The sequence below is a fragment of the Lissotriton vulgaris genome, chromosome 8, assembly GCF_964263255.1.
Source record: "Lissotriton vulgaris chromosome 8, aLisVul1.2, whole genome shotgun sequence".
NCBI lineage: Eukaryota > Metazoa > Chordata > Amphibia > Caudata > Salamandridae > Lissotriton > Lissotriton vulgaris.
The window spans coordinates 1,216,351,280-1,216,371,391 of NC_141696.1; the positions used below are offsets into that span (position 1 = coordinate 1,216,351,280).

The window sequence follows — 20,112 nt, forward strand, 5'->3', positions numbered from 1 at the left end:
AAAATAGTAACGAAGGTACTCACATCTCAACTCCTCAATGTCATTTATCAGAATTCAAGTGCTCCAACATGTAAAGTTGATAAATCTCAATCTCTCAGCTGAGAACGAAAACGACAAGATATATATGTATCACAACCTAGACATCAATTTGTTCAGAAGCCTGATGGGGAATCTATTCCTCTAAGTGTTCACTTACTTGATACTAAGTAGCTGTGACTGAAAGAAATAAGTCTAAGTGGAAAGACAATAATCACTCGTGCGTGAGCACCGAAGCCATCTGTGCTCGAGCACGTACCGGCACCTGCGAGGAATGCTTCTTGATATTTCACTATCTAAGATGCAAAAAAGCAAGGGTATATTAGAAAATTCCTGTCTTGCCAGCAAAATTGATATTCTCAAAAATTCATGACTCAGTAAAGGACTGGAAAATTACTACACCACACGTATCAACAACAGCGTTCTTGAATACTGTTTGAACTTAACCAATACAATAACACATCTTAATTGCATGCATTAACACTAGCCACTGCCCAAAATAAACTGAGCCACCTTCTTGTGCTACTAAGAGAATCTGATCTCCACATATCTCGGTGACCAATGGAACTGCTCTTCCCTCTTTGCACACTAAATCTGTCAAACTTAAACACTGGCACTGTATCGAGTGCTGTAACCCCCTTTATGTATATAAGCTCACCAAAGTTGCGTTATCCTCTCCATTAAGAATCTGGGCTTCTTAGTTACTATCTGCAAAGAAAGCAAGTCTACTAGTAAAATTCTAAGATTACACGCGCTCTATGCCTATACTAGCTCAACCAGACATAGACTCACCTCTAACTGTTCAAAATGACGCCGTTGTGCTTCCAAACTCTACCACGAACTAAACTTCTGACAGCATGTTGCGGTGTTATATACCCACATTTGTTTGGTCGACAGTGAAACTGGACTGCTAGAGTTGTATACTCGTGACCTCCCACCTTGGAGCCATGGACAGAGTAATAGGACTAGAAAACATCATCCATCCCACCTAAGAGCCATGGACAGAGTAATAGGACTGGAAAACATCATCCATCTTGGAATGGTAAAACGTCAGCTAACTTGTGCCCATAGTGGTTAAATATACATTGCAACTAAACTATGTGCTATGATGCGTTGGTTCGCGGAAACAGTATGAGGAACAGAAATTTCTCATATCAAAGTGGTGAGCGTTTAAATCTCATTACATTAACCCTAAACTGCAATGATGAAGCATGACATCCTTCGGGGTGTGTGAGGGCATCACGAAGAAAGACCCTTTCCCCACATGTCCAGTTAGGAACTACACACCCATTTGATAAAAAGGCAAATGATCAACTTTGCCATAGTTATTTCCTCTGACTTCTCATCCCTTGGTGGTTGCTAAAAAACACAGCACTCAATGGGGATGGCCATTTTGAAACAACTATCACTTATTCATTGCCACAAGGAGGAGCTAAGACTGCACAGTTACTGTCCAATTAGAGTTAAGCATCAGACTAAATGCACAGAATCATGTCATAACTAGGACATGATGTGAGGTTTGAGTCCAAGCAGCCATGATGTATCATTATTCTGTAATGAAGCGTGGCACTGCCGCTAGGCAGGAAGAGACAAGTACATGTAAGAAACTCAGCTTTGTTTACACAGCTGGAACTGCATAATACTTTTCAGTCCTTGTGATGATGTGGGCATATTAGATGAACCCAAGATGTATGGCATTTGGCAGGGTGGATTTACACCTCTGTGTGTTTATGTTGCTATAACTGCCAAGTGTACACTGTGATTGTGTGACATTTTCATGTTTCTACTGTACCTGTATGTGATGTTACAACATCTTACCTTTGACGTTGAGTGACACTTTATCTCCAAAGGTGTTACACGTATGAAAATGAGCATTGCATTCATGTGTGGCAGTAACTGGACAGCGGTGGCTCTAATTGGACAGCATAGCATGGGTCTTTGGCAAATGATGGCTGACCCTGAGTGTGTGCTGGCTGGTATACAGCGTTTACAACGCGCGCGGTACAACGAAGTACCATTACCACGCAGTTATAACAACGAAAGTTGTTACAACGAAATGCGCTGGGTGGCGCTCGATGATAATAAATAATTTAATTTACTATCCCAACACCTTCCCTACTATCCACGGGGACTGGTGTTGGAATAGTAAATTATATTCTTTAAATTTGCGCCCCCCCAACGAAAGTCGTTGTAACGACTTGCGTTGTTACAACCGCGTTGTAATGGTACTTCGTTGTACCGCGCGCGTGGTAGTGACATACATCCGTGCTGGCTACATCCCTAACATGGTAGCAGCCCTGTTGGTATACATTTAATAAGTAGAATGCACTTGCACATCGTCTAAAAACATATTTTTTTATTTTATTATTCCTGAACATATTGTTTGATTTTTTACTTATTGTACTTTTTTATTGTGGTGATGTCACTTCCTGTGAGGTCATGAGGAGCAAAGGTCATGTGACATCCCTTCCTTTCATGCTGCCAGCAGTGAGGGTATGTTACTTCCTGTGATGTAATCAGAGGTCAAAGGGCATGTGATGTCACTTCTGCTAACTCAGGCATTTTGGTGACTCGACAATCATGGGTCCACACTTGCTCTGCTGCAGCTCCCACATAGAACCCTTTAATTGGGCCCTTTACTTGGTTTCATTATGGCCCATATCGTTTTGCACAGAGCCATTTATACCACCTATCTTTCAGTAGTTTCATCTGGTGTTTTACATCAACGAAAGTGAAAACACAACCACTTATGGATTTTAATAGTGCCTGATGGAGGCTGATCCTGAGACCTGACACAATGATGTTGCTGTACGATCCAAGTAATTGGTTGTGAATCGTTATAGGCTGTATATTTTTTTAAATAAAGTGCAAAGGCATTGGAACATTTTGCGTCTATAAACCTTAGACATTCCCAGCTAGTTGTACTATTGATTCACCTTTAGTGTGTTTTAATGTAACACATAATTACTACCCATTTACATACTAAAACTTTAGTAAAGAAAATGAGGGTGAAATAAAAACCTTTCATCTGCACATCTCACAAATATCACACATGCTGCATGAGTAATTTTCACAAAGGACAATCATTTGCAAATAATACATTTTAGTGAGGTCCTGTGGCAATTTTTCAGGCTTTTGGCATCCCAAAAAGACAAATTGTGGAGGGTTGGAGGTTATAACAAATCGTACATAACAAAGTTCACTGGCCAGGCATACATCTTTTGTGACCCAAATATATCCTTGGTAGAAATCGATGTAGGCCGGGGGAAGAACGAGTCTATTTTGTGTGCTTGGTTTCCATTTACAGATTGTTTTTGGCTTTCAAAACCTGCATAATTTCCAGATTATTAAATGTAATATAACTTCATATACAGCCTCCCTAAAATATTGTGTGTGGGAAAGTGCAATTTGTCAAATCTGTCACTAACCCACCCCCTTACTCTAGCTTTTGTGATGAGTCCTGCATATCATTTCCCATATTTCCTTGGAGAAAAAAGTATATTGTGAACAAGTTGAATAATATTTAATGTTGCTATAGGGGTTGATGTCTGGTCCATCATCTGATTGTGTATTGAACCAGAGTTATATCTTGATATGGTATAATTCAAAAACCATGTAACTGAATGGTCACATTCCGTTTCATATGGTTTATTTTGCTCATGCTGTGTAATGTAGTAGTGATCTCATATTACATTGTGCATTTCATTAGCAGTTGCACCGGCCCAACACCCCCAGCCTTACCTGCGACCTGTCCTCTGATCTTGCAGACCTGACTCCAGCGCTTCAAGGCACTCCCTGTACCTCTTTCGCTCTTGTGTGCTCTCTCTCTCTCTCTCCCTCACTTTGAGCTCTCTCTATCTTCTATCTCCCCCTCTATCACTTTTATACTACTTCTCTCACTCTTTTTGCCTTTTCTCTCACACTTTTTACGACTTTGTGTAGCTTTCACTCACTCTTTGTGCCTTTTTTCTTGCTCTTTTTGCCTATTCCCTTGCTCTTTCTGCTACTTTTTGTGCTTTTAACTCACTCTTTGCCAGCTTTCGATCTCTTTCTACGCCCCTTTCTATCCCACTTTGTACCCCTTCCTCCTCCACACGCTCTTTACCTGTTCTCGCAGCCTTCTCCTTTCCTGCCATCATGCTCCTCCTCAGCCCCGCCCTCCTAGTGTGCTATGCTCTTTTCCCGGACCTACCTAATGGCGACTGCATCACAGACATACAGCTGACATGTGCATTATGAGCGTTGCTGGCACACTAATGGCTAGCCCATATGTGCCTGTCTGTGCCTCGACCACGCCCAGCACCAGAAACCCTGGTCTCACCTCATTGCTGAACACTTCCATCAGTACAGCTATCTTTCCGGAAAAGAGCCATCAGCATCCTCCTAAAGGAACCCTCAGGCCGACCTGATCAAGCTCATCAATTGCTGACCAATATCTCTCTTTTCCTACCCAGCTAAAGTCTTAGAAAAAGCAATCAACAAGCACTTCTCCAACTACCTCACCAAACACCATCTGCCCAACACCCCACAATCAGGATTTAGACCCAACCACATCACGGAAACCACCCTCCTAGCAGCAACGGATGACATTGGGATGATCCTCGACAAGGGAGGAAAACTTCTAGAACTATCAGCAGCTTTCAACACCTCTCCCATCCTCGTCTGACCACTCCATGTAGCAGGTTTCCAGGGACATGCCCTCAAATGGATCTGCTCCTTCCTCACTGGAAGAACCCAAACTGTCAGCGTGTCTCTCTACTACTCTGAAGCAAGATATCTAATTTGCGGAGTCCCCCAGGGCTCCTTGCTCAGCTCGATGCTCTTCAACATCTACATGACTTCTCAGGACAATGTCATACGAGGCCACAACTTAAACATCCTCACTTATGCCAATGACACACAACTGATACTGTTCCTCTCCGACAAAACACCTAACGCCAGGAACACGTTCACCACATGCGTGACCGTATTAGCCACCTGGATGAAATCCAATTGCCTCAAACTGAACTTGGACAAGACTAAAATGGTGGTCTTCAGGAAAGAGCCCTTGCCACGGTACTTCACCTTGTGTCCCAAGCAACCTTGGACCCACCCCCACGCCTTTCTCACAAGACATCTCAGAATCATTATAGACAACAAACTGGACATGGCAGCCAACGTCAATGCAATGAACACATCCTGCTTCAATATCCTAAGTATGCTGAAGACAATCTTCAAGTTACAACCAGAGAACACCAGAAAAATGATCACCTCATACCTCACCACTAGCAGACTAGACTATGGCAACACCTTCTACCCAGCTCCCAAAAAACCTCAGACCTCCAAAACACAGAAGCCAGATTAGTCCTTTACTCCCACATTGAGCCCACATCACACCACACCTTAACCCCTTGGACGCTCAGGACGTCATGGTGTACACCTCCATACACTCATGACGAGCTGAGCTCTTCATGAACAATGGGTTTTTAAAAAAGTCAGCGCACAGCAGCAAAATGAGCCCGCACGCATGGTGTTAATGAACTCCACTGGCTCCCGATAGAAAAGTGTGAACAGTTCCAACTCCTCACCCACATCTACAAAGCACTCCACAACACCGGCCTCGCTTGCCTGATCAGCAGCATTTACTTCTATCAACCTCTCAGACACATCCGCTCTGCCATTAACACACCGTCCACGCGTAGAACAGGGAGACACACTCATAGAAAAACTGGATGGACCTCCTGCAACCACGGCCAGACTGTGAACCGAAACCGGCCCTGGCAGAACAGCTCGGCAAGCCTCCGGGGTGGGGGGCATCCGAGCTGTTAGCCAGTGCCGGTGTCGGACGCGTTTGTTACAAGGGGGATCATTTTGCAGCTATGCTGCAAAACCTGCCCCAGGTTAAAAAACACAGCCCCAGGGGTCCAAAACCGGCCCCCATCATGGTAGCTTACCGGGGAAATGCCTGGTGCATGCTATGGCCAGGCTGACCATGCCTGCAACAGATCAGAGCCTCCTCCTCTCTTCATGACTTTCACAAGAAGCTAAAGACCGGTCTTTTTAGAGTAAACCTTAGAGGGCTGACTTAACACCCCTCCAATCAAGCACCTGGATACCCTCAAGAGTGATTAGCTTGATATAAAAACACTGTTAACATACCATAAAATATAATATAACTTTCTCTATAGTGTTTATGCCATGTTCTAGCACTTAAAAACCTCCCAATGTACCAGCTTTAACCGACAGTTTGTGGTTTATTTACAGGTATGGCCTGAAAGTGGACATCTGGGCAGCTGGTGTTATCACATACATCCTGCTCTGTGGTTTTCCTCCATTTCGTGGGTATGTAGAATGTTAACCTCTTACAGGGCGATGTGTATCTTGATTGTCTTGTTTCTCTTTCAGTTGTCATTTGCTGTTGTGCTTTGGTAATGTTACTCTATGAAAGTATAACATTCTCCTTAACTCTGCTATTTGATTGGCCTTTTCAATATTCCGCACTGATGCTGCCTTTGTGTCACTGTGCCGCATGTCTTCAACTACAAGGAGCCCGTAGCCCAAAAAGGATCTCTACTGTCTGTGATGCGCAGACTCGATATAGTGGCTGGCAATGTTAACGGAAAGAGCATGACACAAGAAGGGTTGAAACAGTATTCAACCAAAATATTGTGATTTAAATATTGTCCTACAAAAACAATATTGCAGCCTTTACATAGACAACCATAATATTGCAAAGGTAAGTAAACATAGCTGAGTATGGATTTACTGTTTTTAACTCCACATATATGTATCATGACACTCACATACACACACATATATATATATATACCGATATACACATATATCATTGAAAAGAACAAAAGTTAAAGTGACAGTTATAGGCAGGTGAAAATGGCAGTTGAAACATACCATAATAAACAAACAAAACCACTGATTTTCATCATCACAGTTATCTTAAGTAACCATACCTCATACCCTAAAGTAATTATACCTTGCACCTTTCTTTTTTACTTTTTGTCAGGACGGAGTACGAAGTCTCCGAGTCCCAATAACACACATTATTTCGAGCTACTATTCTAATAAAAACGTTCACAGAGTTCAGAAACATTGACTTGAGAAAAAACATTTTTATTGGGATACAGATTGCTTGTATCAATTACTTTATACAGGGAAACAACACTTTATACAGGAAAACAACACTTTATACAGGGAAACAACTGCCTTCCTTGTGATTTTACAATACAACAGAAATTGTACCTGTTCCAGCCTGGTTTCGACTAAAACCCTACACATAAAAAAATTATTGTTATAATCCAGATTAGCAGAAGCATAAAATATAATATTATATTTATTGCCATTGTTGAGGTAGAACAGGGCATTTGACTCAATCATGGTGTGGAATTAAGAATAGTAACTCTATACTTGAATACATATACTTCACAATATTGTGGTAGCTGATAATCTGGCTATATTTTTGTACGACTATTTTCCTGCATTAAATTATGACATAAAGTTGGTAGACACAGCCTGTTGCTGAAGACAAACATGCTAAAGACGGCATCAGAAGGTACATTACAGTCATTGCACTTTCATTAGAAAACGTCTAAGTTATGAGTTAGTTTTGCTGAATATGGGTTGGACTGGATAGACGGATTGATTGGTGCCTTCCATTGATTCATGTTTTGTGAATTTGTTTTTGCAGAAGTGGAGATGACCAAGAGGTGCTTTTTGATCAGATTCTGATGGGCCAGATGGATTTCCCGTCGCCTTACTGGGATAATGTTTCTGACACCGCAAAGGTATTGCCTAGAATAAAAATTCAATAGACGACTTGTTTCTCCTATATTTTCGAAGATGAGTGAGCGAAATGCAGATGAATTTGGAAATGTAACAGAACTTATAGAGTCTTCCTTCTTCTTCAATTAAACAGATACTCCTGATTGATCCAGCAGTATTTTGAGGACGACCAGACCACCATAATTGCATTAACTAGATCACAGTTAGGGTAGAATTATGCTTCAACATTACAAGCGAATACAAGTCCCCATCCATCTTTCTCTTGAGTGGGAATGTGCGATTGACAAAGTATAGATGTTACTGGAGTAACCTATGATAGCATTTAACTGAGTGAAGGTTTCTAGTGTATATTCATAATGTGACTTGTAGTAATAGTGACCTCCTCTCAATGAAACCTCCCCAGTTAATGCCTTTTTTCCTAATGTAATTTAGTGCCTATTATTAATGTCATTTGCATTCCGAGAACAGGGGGCTAAAATAACATTAAAGAACAAACAACATAACGGACAAAGAAGATCTTACAAAGCAGACATTGCACAACCAATGCTAGTTCCCTTAGTATCCAAAATAAACAACAACATCCTCAGTTTGAAGTGTCTACTATTGTAGGATCATGTTATTTTGTTGTAGCATTGCTAAGAATACTTCTGAATCCGTGTCTTGCTACTGATTAGTCTGCTCCTTTGTAAATTACTATGTGTATTACAGAAGAACGGTGGTACTTATTACAAATGTGTATGGATAAACAGTGCAAAAGCAAGCTTACTGGCAGATTACAATTGTACTGTTCAAGGAGGCAATAGCAAAACAATGTATAATCATTGTTAACTGTGTTGTATATTATTCGTATTATCTTAAATACCTATAACTATAACTAATGACCACATAGAAAAATTATCAAATGAAGCCAAGCCCTTGTATCAATCAAAGGAATCAGCTAGCTGGTTTGTTTGTATGCCTCACATACAAACAAAAGTGTCATAAGATGTTATGTTATGTCCTGATCTGATGAATTGTATTGTTTTTAATTATGCTGAAATGATGCATTGTGTTTTATTATAGGTGTTTTTTTAATAATATTTGTGATTTAATAATATTTACAAGTACTAAAGAAATAAATTGATTTGTTTGCACTGCATGTTATAGTAGTATCATTGTTTGAGTGTCTCAGGGACTTTGAGTGAGATCTTTTTTAGTTTATCTATGTGTTTTATATGAGTTAAGAATTCCACTATTGATAGGCGTTCTTGTTGATTGAGTGAATCAAGGGATAATTAGTTTTTTGTACTGATAGTACTCTACTCCCTTGTTTGCTGACAAAGGGTCTCTCTCTGTTTAAACACCTCACATACAAACAAACCAGCTACCCGATAGTAGTTTGTTATAGTTTTGGAAACATGTAACTTTATTTTGTGTGCTGTCTTTATAAATGTAATGAACATTATTGTTATTATGTCTTCCGTTGTTCACGTGGGACACAATGCACATCACACAACTGTATTTAAGATAATACAAATAATTTTAAACACAAATAATGTATTACTACATTTTTCCCTCCCCCATTTCAACTCTCTGATAACCATGGTCTGCAGACTGAGAAATAATTTCTCCCTCCCCAAACGTTTAAATGTTTCCTTGATATAGGCAATTGAAGGAATCTTAGATGCATGGACAAGTAATAAACAGTTCTTAAGAATCACCCTGTTCAAGTGAGATTCAGTCCTCCTCCAGACCTTAATCCAACATAGCAGAGGCCTCAGGGCAATCCTGTCACTAAGGTACTATACCCTTAGTCCTTCATGCATGCAAATTGATAGGGTACTATGAGGTACACTCAGCAACCACATTAAAAACATGTTTTCAACGGTCTGCAAAGGTTTGGTCCTCATGTATCCCCAGAAATCACTGCTGTATGTGACCTTAGACATAAACTTTGCCTTGTAAATCTTTGTTAAAGCTTGGGGGGGTCTACTCCGTAGTCTATGGGCAAAACTAGATATGACTGCATTCCCCTTAATAAACTCCTCTTTCTTGGTAGCAGTCAGGGATTTCCAGTTCATGCTGGCAAAAAAATTGGGAAAACCTTAATTATATACAGATTGTAATTACACATCCTAAATGTTTTTATTCTGGTTGAACGAGGGCCCACCACCATAACAAAAGATTCACTAAAATTGACAGAAAGATCCAGGATATCCATAAAACCTACAAATTTGTTCAACGGTAACTGTAGACCAACTGATGTCTTGGCCATCAGGACTGCATCGCCTGCAAATAGCAAAAACAGAAGTGAGCACACACCTGTCTTAGGGCAGTCAGCCTTAGCAGTAAATAGAACTTGCTCTAGCTCTTTTATGTAGAGAGCGAACAAAAAATGGTCAAGTATAAACCCTTGTCAAACCCCCTTACTAGTTCTAAATAAAATGGGTACATCCTTAGTCCTTAGTGTAACTACAGATTCTGTAGTATGTGTGTGTGTAAATCTCTCAAGAAATGAACAATGTCCAGTTCCACCCCTATAGAGAAATCCTACTCCATAATTTGTCTCGATAACCTATCCAATAGCACCCACCTCAAAACATTAAAAAAGAGGCAATAAAAGATATTGGTCTATAGCATTGTAGATTGTCTTGGTCACCTTTCTTAAATACAGGGACTGTTACTGAGGGAGTCTTAGAGGATGGAGGGTCGTCCCTAACTGCTGCAATTAAAACCAATGTCAGTGTTGGTCCCCAAATCTCAATATCACCAATGAACAAGTCAGGTGTATTCCATCAAGCCCTGGGTCCTTATTTCTTAACAAAGCTAAGACTCCCTTATTGGCTTCATCTAATGTAAGTACGAGATTAGACCTCGCTACTGCAGACGAACCCAGTTCATTATTTGCTAGAATAGGCATGCAATTATAAACCCCTTCAAAATGAGCAATGCACTGGATAGCTGTAATTTGGTGGCATAGAGCCAGACATTTCTGTGTGTAAAACCAGGCTTATTAATTACACTCCAAAACAGGGTGCTTTCTTTACTTACACTTGCTTGCACTTAGTCATCCCAAGCTATATCTCTAATGATGGTTTGACGCTTTTTTAGTTCAAATTTGAAAGACCTCTGACATGCTATAATGCACTCCTTGTCTCTAGATACATATTTTAAAGCTTCCTTCAAACTTCGCAATGCCTTGGAGCAATTATGGTAGAAACATTTTGGATCAAATGAATCGGTATTAACAGCAGATATGTTAAGTAAAACTGTCACCTTATGAGAAAGACCCGCAAGAGCGGTAAGGATTGCCCCATTAGTAGAGTACAAATCCAGACATATAAAAAGCTCTTGCATACAACCATAGAAAAGGGAATGTTTAAAATGCATAGACTCCACATGTGATCACCTTAGTCGCCTACCTTGATTTATTGGAGAATACACTCCCTGTAACCCTGGCAGACTTCTAATTAGAGAACTCAGCCCCACTTAATGAGAGAGAGAGAGGGGATTAAGGTCACTAAACAGGCTAGGGAGTATACCAAAATTAGAAATCATCATGAAAAGGGGTGCAGATGCAAAAATATATTCAATTATGGAGACACAATCCCTACCCGTAAAAGTTGGTCTAATGTATGTATTTGCAGAATTTGCCAATTTGTCCAAGGAAAAGACAAGGTTATAGCTGTTTAAGATTGCATTACGTTCTGAGCCCTCCCTGGTATGGTCCGACATAACATCCTACCACAGTGCATTTAAACATATTGTAAGTTGAATCAAGAGGGCTCTCACATAAATGGATATTAAAATCTCCTACTACAATTAAATTATCCGGACTATGCTTTTTGTCTGTCAATGTGCCTATAACAGAAATTAATGAGGCAAGATTAGAAGACTTACAGAACTTAGTAAACTGTTTGATCAAAAGCAAACATGAATGTTATGATATTTAAGGTTGAGTACTCAATTGAATTAACGTATTCACTAATGTTCTACCAAAATATAGACATTTTAAATATCGTCTTGCCAAAAATATTGTATCCAGAGTATCAACTTCCAAAATAACGTAACATTAAGTATATATTAGTAAGTATAATTGTATATCCTTTATTCCACCCTATGTACCTTGAATACATTTATATCTTCAAGGTATGTAGATGTGAAGATAAAACTAGAAAATTTGTACTTACCTATATGTATTTACCTCAGGATATTGTGAAAGTCAATATTCTGGGCACAGTATTTTGACAGGGTAATTTTGTGTCTTTAGATACTGTTGCATACATATTTTTTGCACAAACGGGTAATAGATGTGTTCATTGACTAACTGAGCCAAATTTCAATTTTCAATTTAAAAAGGCACGCAAGGATCGACACTGCAATATATTGTGTGCAATATATTATGCAATAATTCTGTGAAAAAAGTTGGTAGAATATATTCAAATGCTTTCTTTACAGCACTGATTTAGAAATGGGTACCAATAAAATATCCTCAGATTTCTACCGGATGTGTAAAGCCACTGGTGGAATTTTCTACACCTTTATTTGTTTATTGTGACGGATTCCCATCAAAGTTTTCTCCTGAAATTGGAGAATTTTCTATTACTACCAAAATCTTTTTTTCTGATTTCTTTGCCTGTTTGCCTGACGTTTTTCTATACTTTTCATGTTTTAACCTTATGTAACATGTTTATGTTCTTACGAATTAGTAAACTTGACATATGCACCCGCAGAATGATCACATAAATATTGTGATAATTAATATTCTGCAGTGATATACCAGGTACTAAAGATGGTTTGCATAAAAATGATTCATGCCATCTGGAGGAGTGCATTGTTTAAGAAAGCAGAGAGCTTGCCCTCCTTATGACAGTGTCTTAACTTGGATTCTCCTGCTCATTTACAGGAACTGATCACAATGATGCTTCAGGTAGATGTCAACCAGCGATTCTCGGCCTTGCAAGTACTTGAACACCCCTGGGTTATCGTAAGTAGCTCATTGGTCATATGGTGATTAATGTTTCCGCTGTTTTAATGGTCTGGCTTCAGAGCACAACTTGGGCTATGAGCACTTAATGACTAGTCACAATAACTGGCTGATCTGCAAATGTGCTCCATACGAGTTGTGGTTATGATGCACATGAGACTGTAGGGGTTCAAAAAAACTCCGACAAGCATTACATCATCACACATATCTGGAGTAAAGCCACCATTCAGAGGCATGATCGGATAATGTGTGTATTCAAGATAAGGAGAAAACCCAAATTTTGCTGAATGTCACTCTCATCACACCACGGTTAAATTCCTTCCATTTTCTGCTGTCATATTCTACACAGGTTAGCCCCTACTCACCTGTAGAATATGCATCATGTGCTCACTCATTAATAAAAATAAACCACCACCACTGGCGTAACTAAAACTGAGGCCTCCCTGCACGGAACTTAGATGGGCCCCCTCAGAGCTCAATCTGGAGCTCTCCGGACAGAGGGCAGTGCTGAGGGGCCCTCCTGGAGCTTGGGCCCCACCCGCACCGCGGGGGATGCGGGGGCCTGTGTTACACCCCCGACCACCACCTACACTTTCCTAGGGTGGTGAGAAAGCAGAATATAGTTACAGATAAAGTCATCATATGTGATGGAATGTGTAAGGCCTCCAGCTTACAGAGGGCATCCCGCTGGTTAATTTGTCGGGAAGTCTTGCAACCCATTTTGACCATCAAGTATGAATTGCACTGTTAAAGGCTTCATACAAGCAAGGCAGATACCCTAGATATTATTGCAGTACCATCTAGTGGACTGATATGACATGTTGCTGCATTTTAAGCTTTGTAAAGTATTATTTTTCATTTTCTATGTAGGTTTTCTATGTGTCAATGTGATGGACCTACAACACTAGACTTTTATGCTATCTCTACAATGCTCAGCAGATAGTAAACCAGACCAGTTCTGTGACAACGTGGGCATAAAATCAGTAGAACCACCACCACAAAGTGGCCACTGTAGCGCAGAAACCTTTAATACAAAGATACAATTAAACTAAAGCAGAACATAGTAACACATCATGAGGTGCTATACAACATATCTTGCTTCTGTTCTGTCTTCTCTGCTAATGATCAGAAGCCACATGTGACCTCTATATGATTTGGAAATCAGGCATAGATAGCTGGTGTTCTTTCAATGCCAAACAAGAAAGTAGGGGAAAACTAGAAAGTTGGGGATGCAATACAGCAGACTGTAATTCAACTCAGGCTCCGATTCATGGCAGTGACCTTCTGCTCAAGTCAGCTTCTCTCACAGTTTATTCCAAATGAAATATGCAGTGTATTTGGAACTAGAATGCCTGATTGGTTTAGGTCCTTCTCAAGCAATGTAGATGTTTTTATACGCAGATTCTAGCCATTGTAAGGAATGCCAGGTTTAGCCTTGATTTTTGTGAGTGTGGGTCTGAGAAGCTATCTCATTTTACATTTGCAGGATGACGGCCTTCCGGAAAACGAGCATCAGCTGTCGGTGGCTGGAAAGATAAAGAAGCACTTCAACACGGGGCCAAAACCCAACAGCACTGCGGCCGGAGTCTCTGTGATAGCAGTAAGCATCTGCAATATACCGTTATGCAGTGTGGAGAGAGCCGGGTTAGGGCTGTCAGAGGAGGGGAAGAGGCTTGGCATCTTGGGCCTTCTGTTGCTGCAGAGTCTAGGCATGACTGCATAAAAAGTGTTTGTCCTCATAGAGACCTCTCCTGCTCAATCAGCTGATTACTCTTATGGGTGTGAGCCTTGAATGCCAAGTAGGGAATATTGTGATACCTTAATATCATAGTCAAAAGAGCAAGGACAACATATCAACAGGTATGTGCAGATTTTCTATACCTAACTCCACATATAAGAACCTGGATGATATATATGTCCTCAAGGTACAGAGATGTGGAGTTAGGAATTGTAAAGCTGTACTTCTCTACATGCACTTCCCTTTCTATATATATATATATATATATATATATATTTTTTTTTTTGGCAGAGTTTTATATAGTGCGAACTTGACCCGAATCAGGTATCAGAGCGCCTTACATAGCACCAGTTACGTTACATGAGGACACACATTCATTTTTGTTAGGCACGGGGAGATTAAGTGATTTGCCCAGAATTACAGGATTACAGGATGTTGAGCGTCATTGCAGAGACTTGAACCCAGTTCTCCAGATTCGAGGTTGACTGCTCTAGCCATTAGGCCAACTCCTCTCCTCTCTTTTGTTTGTTTTAACTAATATATATATATATATATATATATATATATATATATATATATATATATATATATATATATATATATATATATATATATGATCAAGGCCTGTGAGAGGCCGAAACGTTATGCTGTCGTTTGTTGCTGAATAAAAAAACAGCAACTCACGGAATACCTGGTCCTGCTGTTTTCTTGAGGTAGCGTGGCTGTATGTTGCTCCGAGTGCCTTGCTGAGGACCCGTTTGGATATATATATATATATATATATATATATATATATATATATATATATATATATATATATATATATATATATGTATCTATATATATATATATATATATATATATATATATACATACATATATATATATATATATATTTCAACTTTTTTAAAATATCCACAGGTATAATTTCAGACATCGCCAAAGAAACATATGATAACAAAGTATTATACAGTGAGAGTGTATTGACTGATTTTTTTGATTCAAAGTCACTCATCACAATCGGCTGCAGCTCGGTGTGGTGTGATATTAAGTTATTGCAATATTCCCTCTCAACATTCAAGACTACAACCATCTTATGAGTTAGAGTTGTGCCAGACTGCCTCATTAGGGGTTTTACCTTGATGTGCCCAGCTCCACATGCAAAAAATATCTCTGTTACCAGAACTAGGAACTCCCTAATGGAGGAGGAAGGATCACAGTTGTTACCTGAGCTCCTATAGCGACGGTGCCCCTCACACAGTCCTGATTTTTCTTCTAACACTATTAAGCATGTTGGGACTTGCGGGTTCACTTTGTTAGAAAGGGCTTGCAAGTTCCAGTATACTTAGTGCAGTTGAAAAAACTGAGGGTTTGTTGAACATCACTGTCTCACATAGGGCCAACAGATAGGTGATGCTCAGAAATCTTATGTTGAAGGGACAGCGATATAAACACTCCAACAGTAAAATTATATCACAAGAAACTAGGACACAGAAAGTATGAGTAATGCAGATTAATTAGCAATCCAGACACTTTCCTCTACATATCACTTTGATTCTAAAGCCAACATGTTGCCATCAAAAAGCACCAGTACAAAAAGGCTTTTTCTGGTTGTGCACTATATACACCAACAAAGACATTTAAGAAGATGTTTCTTCTTTTTCTCATCTGTTCACACATTTTGGGTTAAAAACGAAAAAACACATGTCGTTTTCTGTCTTACACCAGATACAAATTTCCAACGTGTGTACGTCGGTGACTGGTCTAGAACAGTGTGCATGAAAAGTGATTTTGGTGTTGTGCACTAAGCGGCAGATTACTAGTTGCTTGGAAAACATTCCTGTTATTTCCCCACACCAGAATTACCATTACCAGAGGTACCAATAATTCTGGTGGTGTGGAATAATGGGAATTCCACATTTTTGGGGAATTACATGTGGAAAACGGTGTTTTAAAACTGATTTCTGCACGTTGTCCTCCAGATTTTCAAATTCTTTTCAGCAGCCATATACCCATTGAGAAAACAACAACTTGTAATTCTAATGGGTTTATTAACTACTGTCATCATTCCCATAGGAGTATATGGGCCAAATGTCATAATGCCCTAAGTCTTGACAGTTGCTTCCAGCAACCCCAGTGTGTGAATGGGCAATTTTATCAAAAATGGCTACAAATACAAGTAGAGACACTGTTTCTTGAGGAGGGACACAATGTCACACAGACACCCCACATAAATGTGCACACATGCAAATACATACACAAATGAATGAATATGAGTCTCTTAGTTGTCTCAGCTCTGGATCCATATCCTGCTCTCCTCAGCTTTTGGACTAATTATGCGCCTAACTAACACATTTTCACTCTGACTTCTGCAGTTCCACACTTCAGTGTATTAGCACTGGTTACTGCTCATGCTACTGCTGGTACTCTTGTTTCCAGGATGATTGTTCACAGTCATGGTGTGATTGATAGAGGAGGACCTATATCAGGGCCAATTTCCTTGTGACTTAGCGAGATTGAGCGTTGAGACAGACGGTCATGTGGCAGACCCCATATGGCGACACAGTATGTGCTTGATTGTTATCATGATTCCCTGCCATTAGTTTGAGTGTGTGTCACTCTAAGAGTCTTCACATCAGCAGTCCTGCATTCTACAATATACACAGACTCCCTAAATTAGGTACTAGGCTTGACTTCACTTCTAAGATCAACATCTAGGATGCTTGTGAGCTACCACTAGCTCCCGAGCTACCAGTTGGAAATCCCGGTGCTAATACATGCCAACAGCATTTCTACATTTGTATCAGCTTTTGTTTATATGTGGTATCACATTAAAGCCAGACCAATGGTTCTCATCGCATACTTGCTTACATGTCGCACCCGCCCATTGTTCTGCAGGCACCATACTTAGGTTTTCATGAAAGTCCACCAAATTTCCATCTCAGTTTATCATGTAGTTTTTTTGCCCCACATGGTAATGAATCATGATTTGGCAGATGTGCAGCCCCTGTGTCTGACTGAGTCAGCTTGAAATCATCGCAGGGTTGATGGCGAAGCAAAAGACTTTTCCACTGACAGCATGTCCACCAATAGAGTACATTATGTATGACATTTATACCGCCAGATGTGTGAATGGACTATCTACAACTTTTGGCACATTCTCCTTTGCCGCTCTCCTCTTAATCAGGTCCTTGCTTGCAGAGGAAAGTGGGAGGTAGCACACCACAAGATTGTAAATTGTATGTAACCCAGTTTCTTTTGCATCACAACAAACCATAAATGATGCAACAGTTTAAAACTACTAAATATTTGAGATACAATAGATGGTGATGATAGATATATTTTGATCATGAATAGTATATTCTAAATTAGATTGAATGACCCATCTTTTGAATCGCTGTTGTGAGCGTAGTCACATATTGCCAGCAGCTCCCGTTCACGCAGTCAAGAAATTGGACAGGTATCTCCAAAGCTAAATAAGAGTTGCTAGAATCATTCGACCACAATCTAAGGAGTTAACAGTTCTTCATACAGACAACAAATATTATTTTCCATTTGATGAACATACAGATAAAGTGTATGTATTAGCATGCATGAACATTAGCTCAGTTTAAGTGCGCGTGATGGTGTTGGTAGCTGAGTGGTAAGGGAGAGGAAGACTCTTGTTAGGTCTGGTGCTTTAACGCCCTCACTGGTGTTTTCTCTATTGGGTCGTGCATACGAAGGTCCTTCCCGCCAGGACAGGTTATTACAACAGGGCAACTCAAGTGAGCAAGAGGCCGATGCTGAACCACTGGTGGGTGATCCACTGTGTTAGCTTGGTCCTCTAGAGCTCCAGTGGGCAGAAAGGCCTTGATTGTGGTGTTTTCATGGTGTTACTGTTCCCAGGGGAATGCTAGTAAGTTGGAATTTCTGGGTTCCCGCAGTACAGCTGCTATCTCCTGGTGTAGATCTGTGCACCAGAAAGTCCACTTTTTTATCCAAAGTTAGGTTCTGGCTCCTTGAACTTCCAACAAACTCACAGGAAACCTAGCCATCATTCAAACGAAGAAGTCATGGAAAATTGTTATCTAGTCCTATATGAGAGAAGCAAAGTTACTTTAATTGTAGACTCAATGATCCTGAATTACCCTGCCCACATTGCTGCTCTCATTCCACTAAGGATGAAAAAGTCACCAGGGATAGAGGCAGGAAAGCGTGGTTGGCCTGGTATGAGATTAATTCGGGGTCCCAGAGGTTAGGACATTGTCACACTGTATTTAATAGTGTAGGTAACAAAGAATTAGAGACAAGGTTTTGTGAATTCATGTGTATGTTTTTAGATATGTATGACTCAGGCTAGACTATCTGGGTTAGCCTTTTTCCCATGAGAGGTACTTTGTCATTTTTCCAATGGAAGTATAGTAGGCACCAGGAGTTTTGCTAGCAGAAAATGTATTTCTGTTTATTTTGAGAAGGATGAAGGAGTTACTGATCTGCCGAAAAAACAAGGGACGCACCAGCCATGGATGGTGTGGAACTTGTGGGTCAATGAAAACAATCTTCTATCATTCACCACTTTGCTTGGCGTGTACAAGAGGCCTATCAGTGGCCAAGCCAGGATGTAAGGTCACCATGAGTACTGGAAAGCATCCCTTGGCATACCCTCATATTTCAAGTTTCACAAACCATGGATCTCTTTGCTGGGTGGTTGAAAAAAGCTCAATGTGACACCTGGTGACTCACAAAGTTACATTATTCATCAGATTATTTCAATTTTAACAGAACTAGAAATTGTTTAGTAGATGTTGATCCTGCAACTTGAGACCAGATGTGCAGGGGATTATAACACATTGATTTTATCTTCAGATTAGTTCTTTTACACATGTCCACTGCACAACAGCTTAGCCAGTGCCACTAAGCTCTACTAGTACTTTGTACTTGTATGCTGAATAGGAACAGGACTTGACCACTCCATTCACACCTTTAATGGCTACATCTGTTGCATTGGATTCCTCTTGGTCTGCAAAGAGCATTTCAAGGTGCAAACACCAGAGACAGCACATAACTAAGTATGTGGGTAAATTAAACTTGGTTCTACCACACCTAGTTGGACACTGTTCAGATTAAGGAAGACAAGTGAGAGCAAGTAATGTCTCTAAACCTAATGAATGATTTGTGGACAGAGTAGGGTATTCACAGGGGCAATCCATGGAATGATTTGGGCATTTTTCTGCCCTCAAGGGTCTGACACCAGACATTACCTATGCTGGCCCACTGACAGTGTGGAACATAAGAATTTCAGATTTGTAGAGTTTCCAGAGAATATGCGTGTGACAAACTGGACTATAGAGTGGAGAACTCCCAAAACTCTAAGTAAATATGTACCCAAAAGCAATAAGCAGGCTTCAAAGAGGATTTCTTAGCTTACCCCTGGTTGTGTAAAGTATTCTTGCAGGACCAGAACAATATGAAGGTCCCAACCAATTTAGCAAAAAGGAACTCTCTTTTTTAATGTATATTTATTGGCACATTATCAAAAGTGGCTTTGCACATGTTGCACAATTATGCAGCAGTAAGTAATATTATGCAAAAGGTACGCAACCTTTCTGCTATA

At 40.1% G+C, this 20,112-nt stretch overlaps 1 protein-coding gene across 2 annotated transcripts in view; it reads left to right on the plus strand.

Annotated features, from left to right (window-relative positions):
• Positions 1–20,112, plus strand: part of DCLK1 (doublecortin like kinase 1) — a 1,249,627-nt gene that overhangs the window by 1,097,717 nt on the left and 131,798 nt on the right. For both annotated transcript variants that reach the window (XM_086935106.1, XM_086935105.1), the window contains exons 13-16: positions 6,280–6,357; positions 7,718–7,814; positions 12,698–12,778; positions 14,265–14,378. In XM_086935106.1, the coding sequence (XP_086791232.1) occupies positions 6,280–6,357; positions 7,718–7,814; positions 12,698–12,778; positions 14,265–14,378 (370 nt within the window). The remainder of the gene's footprint in view (positions 1–6,279; positions 6,358–7,717; positions 7,815–12,697; positions 12,779–14,264; positions 14,379–20,112) is intronic.